General features: G+C 47.4%; 1 protein-coding gene across 1 annotated transcript; it reads left to right on the top strand.

The window, feature by feature from the left end:
- Nucleotides 1-747: 747 nt before the first annotated feature.
- LOC104253216 (phytanoyl-CoA dioxygenase, peroxisomal-like) lies at nt 748-14,292 on the top strand. The gene is made up of 9 exons (XM_059816381.1): nt 748-874; nt 4,723-4,778; nt 5,346-5,456; nt 5,575-5,740; nt 6,531-6,612; nt 8,431-8,612; nt 9,397-9,546; nt 10,950-11,081; nt 13,243-14,292. The coding sequence occupies exons 1-9, from the start codon at nt 788-790 to the stop codon at nt 13,294-13,296; spliced, it is 1,020 nt and encodes a 339-aa protein (XP_059672364.1). The 5' UTR covers nt 748-787; the 3' UTR covers nt 13,297-14,292.
- Nucleotides 14,293-14,761: the final 469 nt, after the last annotated feature.

The raw sequence follows: 14,761 nt of genomic DNA, 5'->3' as shown, positions 1-14,761 counted from the left end.
AAGCCTCTAGAGCTTATTTTTTGCCACCTTTATTTGCAGCTGCCCATTTTTTAGTCTTCTTCCCCCTCTCCCTACCCCAGGTTTTCCCCTCCAGGCTATTTTTTTCCTCCCCTCCCGCCTCCCCAGGTGCTGCGCTTTGACTCCTTTTGCTCCTTCCCCTCTTTTCTCACTCAAAAGCACCAGAGCCGTCCCAGGAGGCCGGACAGAAAGGCCACCCAGCACAATACCCTGCCTTGGTGCGGATTTGATGCAGTCTGCAGACATCCCAGATCTCTGTCAGTGCAAATGAGGTACTTTGGAAACAGGCTCTCCACCACGACTGGGTGGCAGTGGGGCCACAAAAATCTCTCCAAATGGATTCACGAAGGGATGAGGCAGGCTCTGACAGTCTCCTTAGAGACAGGAGATAAAGAAAATACCCGTGTCGGCCTCGGCCGTGGTCTGCACCCGAGCGCACCAAGCGTCACTCTCTGCACGGATCTGATGAAATCCTTGCAGCGCAGTAACTGCTGGCAGAGACGGGGAAAAATATGGGAAGGGAGGGACGTGCACAAGCATGCGCTAAGCTCTCCCCACGTACGTCCCAGCTGCCGGCGGGCCCTCCCATCTGCAAACCCTGCCAGCCCTCGGCTCCCGGCAGAGTTTCTGCGGCCTTTCTGAGCATGCACGGCTGCTGGCGCATGTGCGGCCGAGGCGAAGGCCGCAGACGTCAGCCGGGCCCTGCTCCTCCCCAGCTGTGTGTCCAGGGTCAGGCTGGGGACCGAGCGCTCCAGCTTCCCCCGGCACGATGGAGCAGCTCGGGAAGCGGTCGGGGCCAGCGGCTCGGCTGGAGGCCATCCTCCGGCACCTCTCCCCGCGGCTGGGAGCAGCCTTTGCTCCTGTATCCTTTCTGATGTGGGGTGGGAAGCCGGGAGGAGCAGGACGTTGGCCTCGTTGGGGTCAGGGCTTTGCTTCCCCCGCCCCAGCGAGCTTTGCACATCACTCCCCGCACCCTGCGTGCTCGTGGGTGCCGAGGAGGGGTTTGGCGGTGGTTTGCCCTACAAGCACACCCTGCCTGGGAAGGAGACGCGGGCAATGTCCTAGCCCTCCGCCCCGGTTCGGGGTGGTGACGCGCAGGGGGGCCATGCCCCACGCAGCCCCTGGGCGAGCGGGGATGCTCCAGGGCAGCGCTTCCCCTGGCAGCCCCAACTGGTGTTTTGGGGTCAGCGCCCGTCCTGCCCCGAAAACCTCTTGCTGCCCGGTGCTTTCTCCCTGAGCTTCAGCCCTGCAACCTGTCAGGCGTGGGGCTGTGCGTCTGATGGGCCAGCTGTCTCCTGGCAGCCCCCCCCAGCACATCTCCCCTGGCACTGAGCAGGGGGGTTACCGTGGCGGATTTTCCTCCTAGAGATTCGTGAGTTTGGGGGAGATAAACTGCGAGGCTTAGCAATTGCACAACGAGCCTCAGACTTTGTTGAGAGGTACGGACTTGACTGGTAGACCAGCAGCAGGAAAAACGTCGAAGTTTGGTTTGTGAGTGGGAAATGAGGTGGAAATGTTGGAGGCTGCCAGCTTTACAATAGCTTAGAGAAAGGAAACCGGAGCAGAAAGAAGTTTTCACGTTGGTCTGTCCCACAATTCCAAAAGTTAAATGAAGACTGCCTATGATAGTATTTTTAAAGCTACTGCCATAAATCTTGCTTAAAAAAAAAAAAAAAAGATTTTTAAATGCTGCTGATTCTCGGTGAGAGCTGAATGCTGACAAGTTATCTCTGAATTATAATAAATTGGTGAAGAGGATGTGATCAAACAGCATGTAGGGGTCCTCAAATATAGTAAAAATATGAGGATAGATGGATAGTAGTTGACTCAGACTGCCACAGACAAAGGTGCAAGTAGGAACTCAAAATTGGAAATAAATGCTAGGAAAAGCACCCTGGTTGTGAATAAGTAAGGAGAGGCAGCGCACAAACTGTTTTGTTTTTAAATCCAGCTACAATCGTCCTGATGCAAAGAGCTTTGGACAAAAATATGACTAACTTGGGCTGGAACAAGAAAGGTGTGTGGATAAAATAAATCACAGAATCTAATAAGAATAGATTTATTTAATATATGTTACCTCAGTGCAGCGGTTTTGTTGTAATCTCTGGCTTGGTGAGTTGGGTAGGGCAGTCAATTTTCCTTCCAGAAAATGCCTCTCCTTTTATGAAGGGAGAAATGCCTTAATAGAAACGTCTTGATGGAGACATAAAATGTGAAAACCACCCAAAGCCCGTGGGGTCTCTGCGCTGCCCTGCTGGGGTGCAGATGTGTGCACCCACATCCTTCTGCTCGGCGAGCCCTGCAGCAGGGGTTAGCTGCCTTCTGCCGGCTCACCCCAGGCTCTGACCTTCCCAACCTGGAGAAGAGAGCATCCTGATCCTCTCTGTTTATTTGAAATTAAACCTGCATAATAGAGAGTTTAATACCATTTTGTACATACCTAATTCCCTCCTGTAGTTGCTTTTAGGGATTGGTATATAGAGACTGGTCTGTGCTGGTTGTACTGGTTTGTTGGAAGATGAGTTATTTCTACACAGCAGTGAGAAAACTGCCTTCCTGGAGTCCTCCCATGTGGCCTCAGGAAGGAGAGGAGGCAGCAGAAGGTGAAACGTGGCAGGTTTTCATTTGGAGCTTGGTGTAGGAGCCAGAGGGGAGTGCTGCATCGGCAACACCAGCACTTCTCTCCTTACAGGAAGGCAGCTGAGAAAAAGCCATATGCACAAGTGCCTGTGGAAGACCTCCATTCCCACAGCTGGGAATTCACCTTGGCTGTGGCCTGGGTTGGGACACTGGAATAAAACCAGCGCACCAACTGTAGAAGTGAAGGTTTCCTCAAAACGCGGGCAAACGGGGGAGATTCAGAAAGTAACTGCTCCACTTGAGTGATTTGGGTGTTTGGCTGCTTCTGGTCAAACCCTGATGGTGCCGGCAGAGCGGTGGCTGTCAGGCCAGGACCATCTCGCCAGGTGTCTGTGAGATGGTTTCTAAGAGAACTACACAAGTTTATCGTGCTTGTCTTAGGTATGCAGGAGTTTGCACCATCCCTTGAGACTCTGCAGGGAGCTGCTTTGGAAAAGCTTTTGGGGATCTTGAACCTTGCTGTGCCTCCTTCGGTCTCTGCAAAAGTATTATACTGCCTGCTTGGTTGGCTAACACATCTGCGAATACATTATTCCCAAAAGGGGGTGTGTGAGGGGTACGGAGAGGTTTAAATACTCTGTGTCTTCACCACAATGAGCCGCTGGAGGTGGCAGCTCCTTCCCAGCCTGTGTACCTCTTGTTTTCAGTTGTCCAAGCAAACCAACTTGTCCTTTGAGCGTTGCAAGGTGGCAAGAGCAAAACCAGTGAGAGGAAGACACACTGCAAAGCCCAAGTGTTAAAACGGGGTCCAGCGCTTGGTGGACTTGTCTGCTGTGCTCCTGTTCTGGAAGGTGGAGGTGTGCTGAGGAGGGCACCACAGCTGGGGTTCTACCAGTGCCTGTGACTCCATCAGCTGTCTCTGGACATTCAGGAGCCTGACTGGCCAGGAGTCCCATTTTCACTGAAAATGGACCTGAAATGTGTGTGGAGCAGTAGTGCCCTCAGTTGTGGAATCCCTTGCTCTGGGACCTGCTGTGACGGTTTCCAGCTGGTGTCCCCACGTCCTCTTCCTTCCCACTCTCTTCCATCCAGTTCTCAGCACCTTTTCCTCCCTCTGGCTCATAATTTTTGCTACACCCCTGTCCATGTGTTCTGCTTCTTCTCCCACCGTATGTGACTCTTGACCAGCTAATGTTTAAGCTTCCTGGTGCAGGGACTGTAGACACAACTGTTAGGGTGAAACCTATTTCTTACTCCAGAAGCATGCATGCTTCTATGGCACATTTAAAAGGCAGTAGTGAGCAGTAGAAGAAAGTCTTCAGTTTACATAAAACCTTGAAGCACAGGGGTCTCCAAACATGCATGTGCAGACCCAGAGAGCTGCATGAAAATGTTCTTTTTTTCAATACCATGCACAAAGCTCCTGTGAGGCTTCATTAGCAAGTGGGGTTTAATTTCTCTGTGGATGAAAATGCCTCTTTCTGCATAGGAGAACACAACTGTGTTTATTTAAACCTGTTGAAATGAATTGAGGTGGAGTACAAGCTTATAGTTCTCTCCTCACGCTCTCCCTATCAAGTTTGGGACGGACCTAATCTCTGCAGTAACTGGAGAGAAGGTGAGAGTTTGCACTACGGCATGGAAATGTGAAGTCCCAGGTTCATCCCATATGACTTCTGGCTCCAAATCTGGTGCACCAATGTTAGGAGGGGAAAGATGGAGAAGCATGTCCAGGAGGCAACACAGGTTTTGGGTAGGTCTGGCTGCTCTCTGGAGCACAGGGAGGGAAATTGGGCAAGTAAACATCTCCAGTGAGCATCTCATTGAGTGTCTTAATGTTCTAGGAGATGAATTGAGGTCGTGGACTACTCTGGAGTCTCAGGCGTTTTGTACTGACTTTTCTATATGCGTGGACAAGGCTGTACTATGCTGTTATTTTATACTTCTCTGCCAGACGTGGCAAAGATTTTTTTTAGAAGAAAAATAATCAAGAACATGGATTGAATGTCTAGCACAGCACTTATCTTTAAAATAAACTGCATGGTAGGATTCAGGACACACGTGTGTATAGATGTTCTTCTACTTTATTGTGCTTGAGTGTATATTCCTTAATTTCCATCCCAGGCAAGTGTTCCTACTTCAGCCCAAGTTAGTGCTGTTCCTCAACCAGGGAGTTTTCGGTAAGCTGTATCTTCCTTCGTAGAGATAAAAAGAAATAACCTGCAGAACTCAATTCTTTTTTCCGTCCTAGCACACATGTTGATCACTAGACATTGTGTAGCCTTTCATTTTGCAAGGGTATATTCTCCTTTGTTTAACTGTAGTTTAATAAAAAAGCTTAACCATGCATCTTGAAAACATCCGAGTGGATAATCTGACTGCAGAAACTATTCCCGTGTGCTTCAGTATCTCTCTTGAGAGTAAAGCTTCTGAGCACCGATCCCAGCTTTCCTGCTCACTTTGGGAGGGCATGAGGGAGATGCTTTGTATTCTGCCGCAGAAGTAGTGGGTGGCTGTGGGCAGAGATGCTGCACAGCCACTGCCGCACTGTGCTGGCTCTGCTGGGGCATGGGAAACACTGCACGCCTGCAGAGCTGAGGCGGACATGCAAGTGGGGAGGGTTTCTCACTGATTCTCCCCTGCAGCTGCTGACCTCCTGCATGTCACCACCTTCCTGCCAGGTCTTGTCGACACTGTTCCCGTTGTTCTGTCCGGCCCTACTAACACGTTTCTCCTCCGTGTCTCAGCTATACCCTGGACAACAATGTCCTCACCACAGAGCAAAGGCAGTTCTACGAAGACAATGGGTATCTGCTCATTAAGAAGCTTGTTTCTGATGAAGACATTGAGCGCTTCAGGTATGGGGCATTTCCCTAAGGTGCTGGGGGGTCCTGCGTGCAGCAGCATTCCGAAGGGGCTCTGGGAAGCCGGAGGAAGCTGGACTCTCCCAACACGGACATTCCCTCTGCTTTGCAGGAAGGAGTTTGTGAGGATCTGTAAAAAAGAGGTGAATCTACCAGGAGCTATGATTATGAAAGACGAGACCCTGAGATCCCAGTATGGTCAGTCTGAAAACGTAGTTAATAAAGTGCAGGACTTCCAGGAAGACAAAGAGTTGTTCAGATACTGTACTCTACCAGAGGTAAAATAAAAAAACCAGCAAAAACGGAGATGGTGGTGGAAGAGCCTATATGAATGTAGCTATGTTTCAATGCCTATGCGAAAAAGCTTTTTTTGGTTCCGCTAAAGCTGTATCCTTTATCCCTTAGAGCCCCTGTATGTCACTCCCATAAGCATCTCTGTGAGGAAGGAATACCAAACTATCTTTTAAGAGTGTTCTGCATGAACACGGGATGGATGGTGGTCAGGGCAGAAGACTTAAAGCAGTGCTCCTCTGCTCCTGTGGTGGGTGAGCCAGTCAGGAATGCGACTAGCCCAAACTGTGTCAGGCTAGCAGGACAGATCAGCAACATTTTCTGAATGCCTTTTATCCAGCCAAAATATCTGCTCTCTGGGCTGGTCCAGCTTTGTAGGCAATATTAAGGAATGTGTGGATGAGGCATTGTGGGACATGGTTTAATGGGCATGGTGGTGCTTGTTGGTTGATGATCTTACAGGTCTTTTCCAACCTTAGTGATTCTGTGATTCTGTAATATTCATGTTGTGGTGCAAAGCCATGTCTTTGTGGAAGTATGACCCTCCCCATCTTTTCAACCCCACCCCGCAGCCCGCTGCACCATTTTCTACCTTGGCCTCCTACCACCATGCCCATTTGTGTGCCTGCCGGACCCTGTCCTGCATCTCTCCATCCAGCCTCCTCCTCCTGTACCCTAGTCCTCAGCCAAACATCCAGGTCCCAGTGCTTCCTCAGCAATCTTTCCTCTTGTCTTTCATGTTTCTATTATTTTTTTCTAATGTTTTCTTTCCTGTAGGTCCTCAGATACGTTGAGTGCTTCACAGGGCCAAACATCATGGCAATGCACACCATGCTGATAAATAAACTTCCAGATTCTGGTAAGGAAAACTTGGATAAGAGGAAAACAGAGAAATTGTTGTGTGTATGCTGTCTATCTGGCCAAAACTGAACTTAGTGTTTTAGAAAAACTCTTTGAAAAAAATGAGACAAGTTAAAACCAAGTAACTTCGAAAATTTACATGGCCACTTTGGTAGAAGTTTGTTTTCTTTTAACCTTGGCTTAATGAGATAACATTTCTTGTCTTTCAGTGTTCAGTGGGTGCTTGTTTGCTAAAGATGCTGGTTGTCTTGGCTGCACCACTCACATGTTCAAAGTGGGCAAGCGAGCTCTCTATTCAGCCAGCTGCACTTGCATAAAGGCCCAGGGTGTAAAACATCACATGCTTTTTAAGCTTGACTTTTCAAATGTGTTGAAAACTAGAGCTTCCGTGTACCTCAGTAAAAGGCAATAAATACAGAGATCGTCCTTTGCTTGGGGTTTAAACGCTCCTGACCTCACTGACAGCTGTTGAACGCTCAGTGCTTTGATATGAAGATACTTGAATAGGTGCCAAAAGAAGGATTTTGAAGCCTCGCTTTGGCTCCTGCTGCTGGAAACTGAGATCATAATTTATACAAGGGTGATGGGCAGGGAGAGAGGAAGAGAACCGGACTAACCAAATTACAGTTTTTCAAAGTAGCTTTGACTCTGCATAAGGTGTTTTGGTTTAGTGAAGTTGAGACCGGAGCTATGTTTCTTATTCTCAGGTATGCAGCTTCTGAGCAGATACATAGTACATTGAATTATTAAAATACTGAGTTTGTTCAAGTGATCTCCACTTGTCATCTTGAATACTCCACAGAAAGCTGTGTCATTTTGGTTTGGAAATTCAATGGGAGGCCGTTTTAGAAAGTAAAAAACCAAAAAGTAAAGTACTTTTTTAAAGTAAAAAGAAAACTATAACGGACAAGAAATGGGAAGCTGCTCCATAGTTGCAAGGTCTCCATTCAATATCTTTGAGGAGTACTTTAGGAGAGGTGCAGACCTCAGGAGAGCTTTCAAGGTTGCCCGAAGTCTAAATAATATAGCAAATGAGGCAAGTGGAAACATCCTAACTATATCTATTTAAGGAGCAAACTCAATGGCAAAATAAATATATAATTAATATATAAAAGGCTGTTTTGGTGTGGGTGATATGTTTCCATTTCCATAGTGGGAAAAGAAGTAACAGACAAAACTTCAGAAATACTTATTTTTGTTTAGACTTCATGGAAAAAAGCCTCTAGGCTAATAGAGTGCTGGGTAGACTGTCTGGGGAGACTGCAGTCCATAAATTGGGATATATATTTTTTTTTTGTAAAGGCTAAATAAACACATGTTGGGTGCAGCACAGACAGGGTTGATTCTGCTTGCAACACAGCGATAGATCAAGTGACTACAGACAGCACGGCTGTTTGAAAGTCTTTGTATTGGGAAAGGTTTGTGCAACACCGTGCTGGTGAAAGTTCATGGAACTGGAGGGCAGCCAAAGCGAAAGGTGAAAAGTTGGCAGGGGGTTGGCGGTGGTGAAGGCCAGCAAAAGGAGTCGTCTGAGGGATCGCACAGCCAGGCAGCCTCCTGGCATTCCCTGTGTCACCATGCCGTTGCTGACCCAAGATCCGCCACTGTGCTCTTGGTCCATCTTGGGATGGGGTGTAAGCTAACCCATTAGGCTTCCAAGTCACCGGTGGGCTGGAGCAGACACTGAGTCCACGATGTCTCTCCAGTGGCAAGCACCAGCTTCTTAGGGCATGTTACAACAAGTGCAATGGTTTAATGGGAAGGAAAAGGCTGTGTCACGTTTGGTGAAGTTGAAGGTTTTGAACCTGTGTTGCAGATAAACAGACTTTTCTCCACCCCATGCATCAGGACTTGCACTATTTCCCCTTCCGCCCTGCGGCCCGCATCGTGTGCTCCTGGACCGCCATGGAGAGGGCCGACCAGGAGAACGGCTGCCTGGTCGTGCAGCCAGGGACGCACAAGGAGCCCCTGAAGCCTCATGGCTATCCAAAGCGGGAGGTAGAGCAGCACGGGGGGCTTGGGAAGGGCGTGCATGAAGGGACCACATTTTGGCTGGGGAGAGCTCACCATGGAGGGGTGATGCACAGGTGAAAGCTGAGGTTTTCAGTGATGGGTTTTCTGTTTATGCAAACAATGACTTGTTGCTTCGGGAGAGAGCTGCTTGGTTGGCCTCACTCCGTGTAATCTGGGTATATTTGCCTCTGTTCTCACCTTCACCTAGAAATTGTCCAGCACGTCGTGGCATAATGGCATAAACACATGCAACCCTTTTCCACTGCCCTTGCCAAGTCTGAGGACTCTTTCTCCTTCTGCGAATTTGTTCCTGCCTGGTGAACATGTGTGCTGTCCCAGAGAGGAGAAATTGGATAGTAAACAGCTGGGTGCAATTAAATATCAAGCAGTATCTTCCTCTTAAGAACGGATGTTTTCTGACCTGACCTGGTGGTGGTGATGGTTATACTGGGAGCAGAAGGCTAGACCTCAGTGGTGGCATCAGGCCACACTTGTGGGATTCCTCAGTGCTCTTCTCTGTTCTCTCCAGCTGAGAAGTGTTCTTAATTGTCTGAATCCAGCTTCAAAAAATAGAAAAAGTATTATTTAGCTGTACCTCAGGCTTGAAGTGGGAAGACTTGTAGGCAAGTGGGCAGGTTCTTAGTTGGGCATACCGAATACACTGCCCATAGGAAAGCAGCTCAGTAGCTGTCCCTGCTGTCCCTTGCACTGAGAATCAGCACTTGCTCTAATTTTAACTGCGTGATTTCAACTCAGCCTTTTTTTCTAGGGTAAAGCCAACAAACTTTTCCATGGGATACTTGATGAGGATGAGAAGAGTCCCAGGGTTCACCTTGTCATGGAGAAGGGAGACACAGTGTTCTTTCATCCCCTGCTCATTCATGGCTCTGGGATAAACAAGACATCAGGTTTCCGGAAGGTAGGAAACCATCTCTTGATATAGCTTTTGATATTTTGGTTTATTAAAACTGATCAAACTAACCCCCCACTTTCCAAGCTCATGAATACGTGGATGAACTTTTTAATGAGTTTTTAGCTTCCCAATATACTTTTACACTCTCTTTTTTATTTTTTATTTTTAAACACCTCTGTCTTTTGGGAGAAGAGCATGCTGTGGGGCTGCTTGAGAAAAACAGAGCAGGAGTAGAAACTAGATGTTGAATCTCTGTTGGAAGCCTGGCTGGCTGTACTTGCTTTTCCAATAGTTCCCTTTCAGCTGTCCCAAATATCAGGAGCTTTTCTAACTTTCTTCCCCCTGCCTTTTTGGTATCTCATCTCTGGGTAGCAGGAGCCTCCATCATCCGATAAATAATATTTATTTATACGGTAACACGACCCATGTTTCTCTTAAAGATTTGATTCCGCATCATCTATTTGTTTTGCATCATGATTATTTAACTGAAACAGGCAAAAGTGCCCTCCTTTGGAGGGCTGATCCTTTCTCAGAAGTGGATTCATCCAGGCACCTAAGGGAACTGTAGCCTCTAGTGTGGTCACTAGTAGCAATGCAGTTATTTCCCCTCATGCAACACAGGCTGTTCTGTTTTTATTTTGTTTTGCCTGCATTGACTACTATATGGCCCCTTCTTTTAGCCCCAGAAGCAGTTTAATGGTGTGGAATTCCTTCCTCCTGCAGTCCTGAAAGCAGAGAGGACATCAGGTACTGAGAGTCTCGTCTGCTGGCTCTTTCCTGGCTAGTGGAGCAATAGTCCTGTGTAATATCCCGCAGAAACACAAGAGCTTCCTCTTACTGTGCCAAATCCCAACATTTGTCTGCCTTTGGGGTAAAACAATAGTATTCTGGAGCCAGGTTATGGTCCAGCACCCTTTGAGATCTGGCATGATCTCGCTTGCAGCTGGCATAGCTTGTGTAATGGGAGAACAGCTTTTTCTGGTGGGGCATTTCTATTTATTTCCTGTAGACTCTGCTTAAGCAAGAGCTGATTACAAAATAAATGGGTTGATGTGACTGTCTGGGTGCAGAAAGTAAGAACCCTTCCTGAACACACAGGTCTGCTCCAGCCCTGACTTCCCCTGTTCCCACTCTGGTTGCTGATATTCTGAGATCAAGTAGTACAGTTCATGTTGGGGGAGTGTTTGGGAGAGGAGGGAAGGAAGAAGAGCGCATCCGCAAGCAAGAGTATTTCTTCTCCAAGGGGACAGTCTCAGGAGAGCAGGTCTGCTTGGAAAGGAGGAAGGAATTTGCTGACACGATCTCTAAGGAAGGGGTGGGGTATCCACGATCTGGGATGCACGAGATTTTTTTCCACCAGTGATTTGTAATCAATGTGGTAGTGAGTGATGCCCAATTTCCTCACGCAGAGTATAAGCTGTCACTTCGCCAGCTCCGAGTGCCACTACATTGACGTCAAGAACACCACCCAGGAGCACCTGGAGAAAGAACTGGTCGAAATCGTTCACAAGAAATACAACACGACTTCCGTGGAACTCAGGGTAAGACTTGGCTCTATGCCCTTTGTTACAATCCAGGTCAGTTCCCTTTCATAAGTCTCTCTTGTGTGTGACAGGTTTGTGCTTTTTGCTATGCCCAGTTTGGCAGATCAAGCTGTGCCAAGCAGAGGTGCTTGACAGAATAAAAGAGGATGTCCAGCAGGCTTTTTTGGGGCCTTTTTGCTCATACGGCTGCTTCTTGCTATGCTGGAGAAGTGGCCTTGCTCTCTGGGCAGCCCCTTCACATCCCTTGAGCTCTAGAAGTTCCTTCTCCAGCTCTGCTTGTCAAAATGGGTTTTGTGAGCACGCCTTGATCCCTTCCAGTGCCGGCTGAGCTGGTGCCGATTAGATCAGCACTTCGTTATGCAACTGCGGCTGATGTTGTAGCGTAAGTGAGGAGGAGCTGTGGACTCTGCTGTGGTGACGGCTCAGCTCTGAGGTTGCTCACATGCACTTCTTACACCATTCGAGGGGGTCTAGGCTTCGCCCCGCTGGGTAGCAGTGGGAAGGGCGAACGTGGCAAGGCAGGAATAGGGTGAAGTCTATACAAGCTTTGCCCTTCACTGCATCTCCTGGTTCACAGTTTGTTGTGGGGAGTGTGGCTGAACCAGAGCTCTTTGCAGTTGCATTTGGACTGCATGATGCAAATAGGAAGATGTGGTCCTCTCTTGCCCTGAATTCGCAAGTGTAAGAAGGTGCAATAAATTCAGTGCTCGTCTACAGTTTGTATGTCCACAGTTCTTACAGTTTCCCCTCCTAATGGTAGGTGGATTTTCCTTTTAAAACAAGTAGCCACATCTAACTGCAATAGTAGACTGAATTTTTTTGATGAAATATAATCCCACATCAATTATTTAGACTTGAGGCTACAGCAGGTGTGTCAGCAGTGATATCTATCTGCCTCAAAAACAATAAAAATAGGGGTAATGGACTCTTGCTGAACAACTGAAACTACTGTGCAAAATAGAAAGCAAATCTAAATTCTTCAGGAACTCAGCCACTGAAAGAAAAATAAACTTTGTTACTGGGGTGGGAATGTCCTGAATTTCTTAATCCACAGTGGTTCCTAAACTCGTGCACAGCCAGTATCAAGGCAGGAAAGTCTAGATGTAATAGGCAGAGATTTTATTTTACAATTTACATATTTCACAGAGGTTACAATATCTAGGGCATTCTGGAGGAGAGGACCTTCTTTTTCACCTTTGGGGTTTTTGTTTTGTTTTGTTTTTCCCCATGGCGTGCCTGGGTACGGTGGGGTGTCCAGCTGTGTTTTGCAAGCCTGATCCTACATGTTGTCTGTAAAGTTACAGCTTGCTTGACTTTTGATTCCTGGAGTTATTTAGACACACAGTGAAATTCAAAGTGATGTGTAGTGAGGCTCGCTCCTTCTCGTGAGTGGAAATGAGGTTGTGCCCATACAAGCCTCAGATGAGTGTGTGCGTTTTCATGTAGCTTTAAGCTTTTTTAAACCAGAGTTGGAGCTTTCTCCCAGAGGAGTGCCCAGCTTTTACATTTCACCTTCACAAGACTAATGATAAGAACTAAGTAATCCTCACACAGGGAAACCGAGGTAGGAGCTTGCCCAAGATTTACCTCCATGAAGCAAACAGCGGTGGTCTTCTCTGCTTTACAATCTGCAGCAATGCCTGCTCAGCACCTGATTTCTGGCTAAGGGCTTGCACTCGTATCTGTTTTTACCTCCTGCTTTCTGCTGCGCAAGGAATATCCCTTGCTCATGGGCAGCAGTATGCAAGGTGTAGTCAGTTGGTGAGCTTTTTTGATGGCCCAAAGGTGCACAAGGGAGGCACTGTGTGCACAAGCAGGTGAGGGTCACTTCTGCAAGGGGAATGCTCTCTGTGCTGCTCATGTTGCCTCGTCTGTCGCCTTCCAGAATTGAACCATCGGCATCTTGTAGTGCGTGTCACACCTGCAAACAACCTGTCTCCTGGGGGTGGAGGTCGCACCTCTTTCTTAGTCAGGGCTGCATTTTGGTTCTTGATTTTTAGGATTTGAAAGGATATTCAGTAAGTGTTTTAGCATGTTTTTATGGGTAGGTAGCTAAGCTGAGAACGCTGTATCTATTTCCATCTCTGTAAAACAGAACCCTGGCTGCTCTTTTTGCTGGTCCTTAAGGATTTTCCTTTGTCTTATTTTTGTTTTGAAGGATATTTGGAACTTCCGAGCACGGCTTGTGCAAGGGGAAAGAATTAACCTGTAGAACAATCTCTGAAGAGCAGGATGGAAAACACGTACCTGAGAATGAGCTTCTCTGATCGGAGAGTGCAGACTCTGCCTCGGCAGGCAGAATTATGTGTGCTTTGTTGACCTCTGTATTGGTAACTTAGCCAAATGCTGCATCACAAAATCATTTTATGCTAATACAAAATAATTGCACTGAGGTTGAACAGCTGATGTACGTCAAAGAAAACCTAACCTAGAAAAACAGAGATTTGCTGTGGTTATCTTAGACAGTTAAAGAATTCAGGTCTTGAAAGAACACCTTGATTTTCTTCTTGTTTTCATTCTTGTTTTTTAGAAGTTTCTCACATGACGTACCTTTGGAATGATGCTATACTAACATAAGATTTTTTGTAAGAATTTATGCAAGGGTATGTTTTTTAACATTTCTAACTTCCTTTTCTATGCAAAAGAAATAAAATGAATCAGAGTTTCACGTGAGCCCTCAGTAGGAGCTCACGTGGGAAGTCGTTAGTACAGCTGATGAAGATGGGGATATTGGTACCAGCAGAATCAACAGCGTGAGGAACTGGATAAAGGGGAAGCAGCAACCACTCACATAAAAGAATGGGATTGATGGGCTGGAACATGATCGCTAGTAGAGTTCCTCAAACATGACCTGGTGTGGCATGATATCTTACCAAGCAGTGCTGGCACAAGTGAAATATGTGGCTGACAGGGTTGGGAACTACTGGGCCAGCAAACCAGCCTCCCGTTGGCCTTGTGCAACCGATTCAAGGCTGTGTGAAACAAGGGAGTCCTTTGAGTCTGGCAGGTCTGGGAAAAGCTGTCTTTTGGTGCTGCCGGGTCAGGGAGGTGGTTGGATGCTCCTCAGGATGCACTGGTGGCAGGGTGGAGTGACGTGCACTGAAATGATCCTCTTGCCTTTCACAATATTTTTCCTTGCTTTCAGAAAGATTCTTTTGCTTTCAGAATCTATTTTTTGAAATACAGATTAAATCAGAGCAAAACTGTGTTCAAGGGCTGTGTTGTATTATTTCTGATGCTCAGAAATTCTGGCGGGGGGGTGCGTCGTTGAATTACCCCAGTGCAAAACAGCGATCCTCAGCTCTTTTCTACTCCTCCCTTCCACCCAAAGAAGGTGCCAAAACAGCACCAAAAGCTGCACTCACGGGCTCTTGTGGCTCCTTCTGCTCTGTTATCTTGCAGCTCAGCAGGTCACTCAGGCAAGACAGGAGACCACATACAGTCCTGTCCTCAGCCGACAAGGCTCAACGGAGGACTGCCGACACAAGCAGCTGCAAGTCGAAGCTGTTGCAGTCATTTCATACACGGCAACGTAATGCAGAGGAGGGGGTTTGTGCTTCTTCCTCTTCCTGCAGCCTCTGTGGGTTTTCTTGTTTGTATGCTTTTTAAACGAGGCAAGGTTTGAGCACAGTTATTGCGTCGGTCCTAAACCCTTGGTGCTGGGGTGAGGTGCCTGC

The sequence above is a fragment of the Gavia stellata genome, chromosome 4 (assembly GCF_030936135.1).
Source record: "Gavia stellata isolate bGavSte3 chromosome 4, bGavSte3.hap2, whole genome shotgun sequence".
In the NCBI taxonomy this organism is placed as follows: Eukaryota; Metazoa; Chordata; class Aves; order Gaviiformes; family Gaviidae; genus Gavia; species Gavia stellata.
This window is presented reverse-complemented; position numbering and strand designations above follow the sequence as displayed.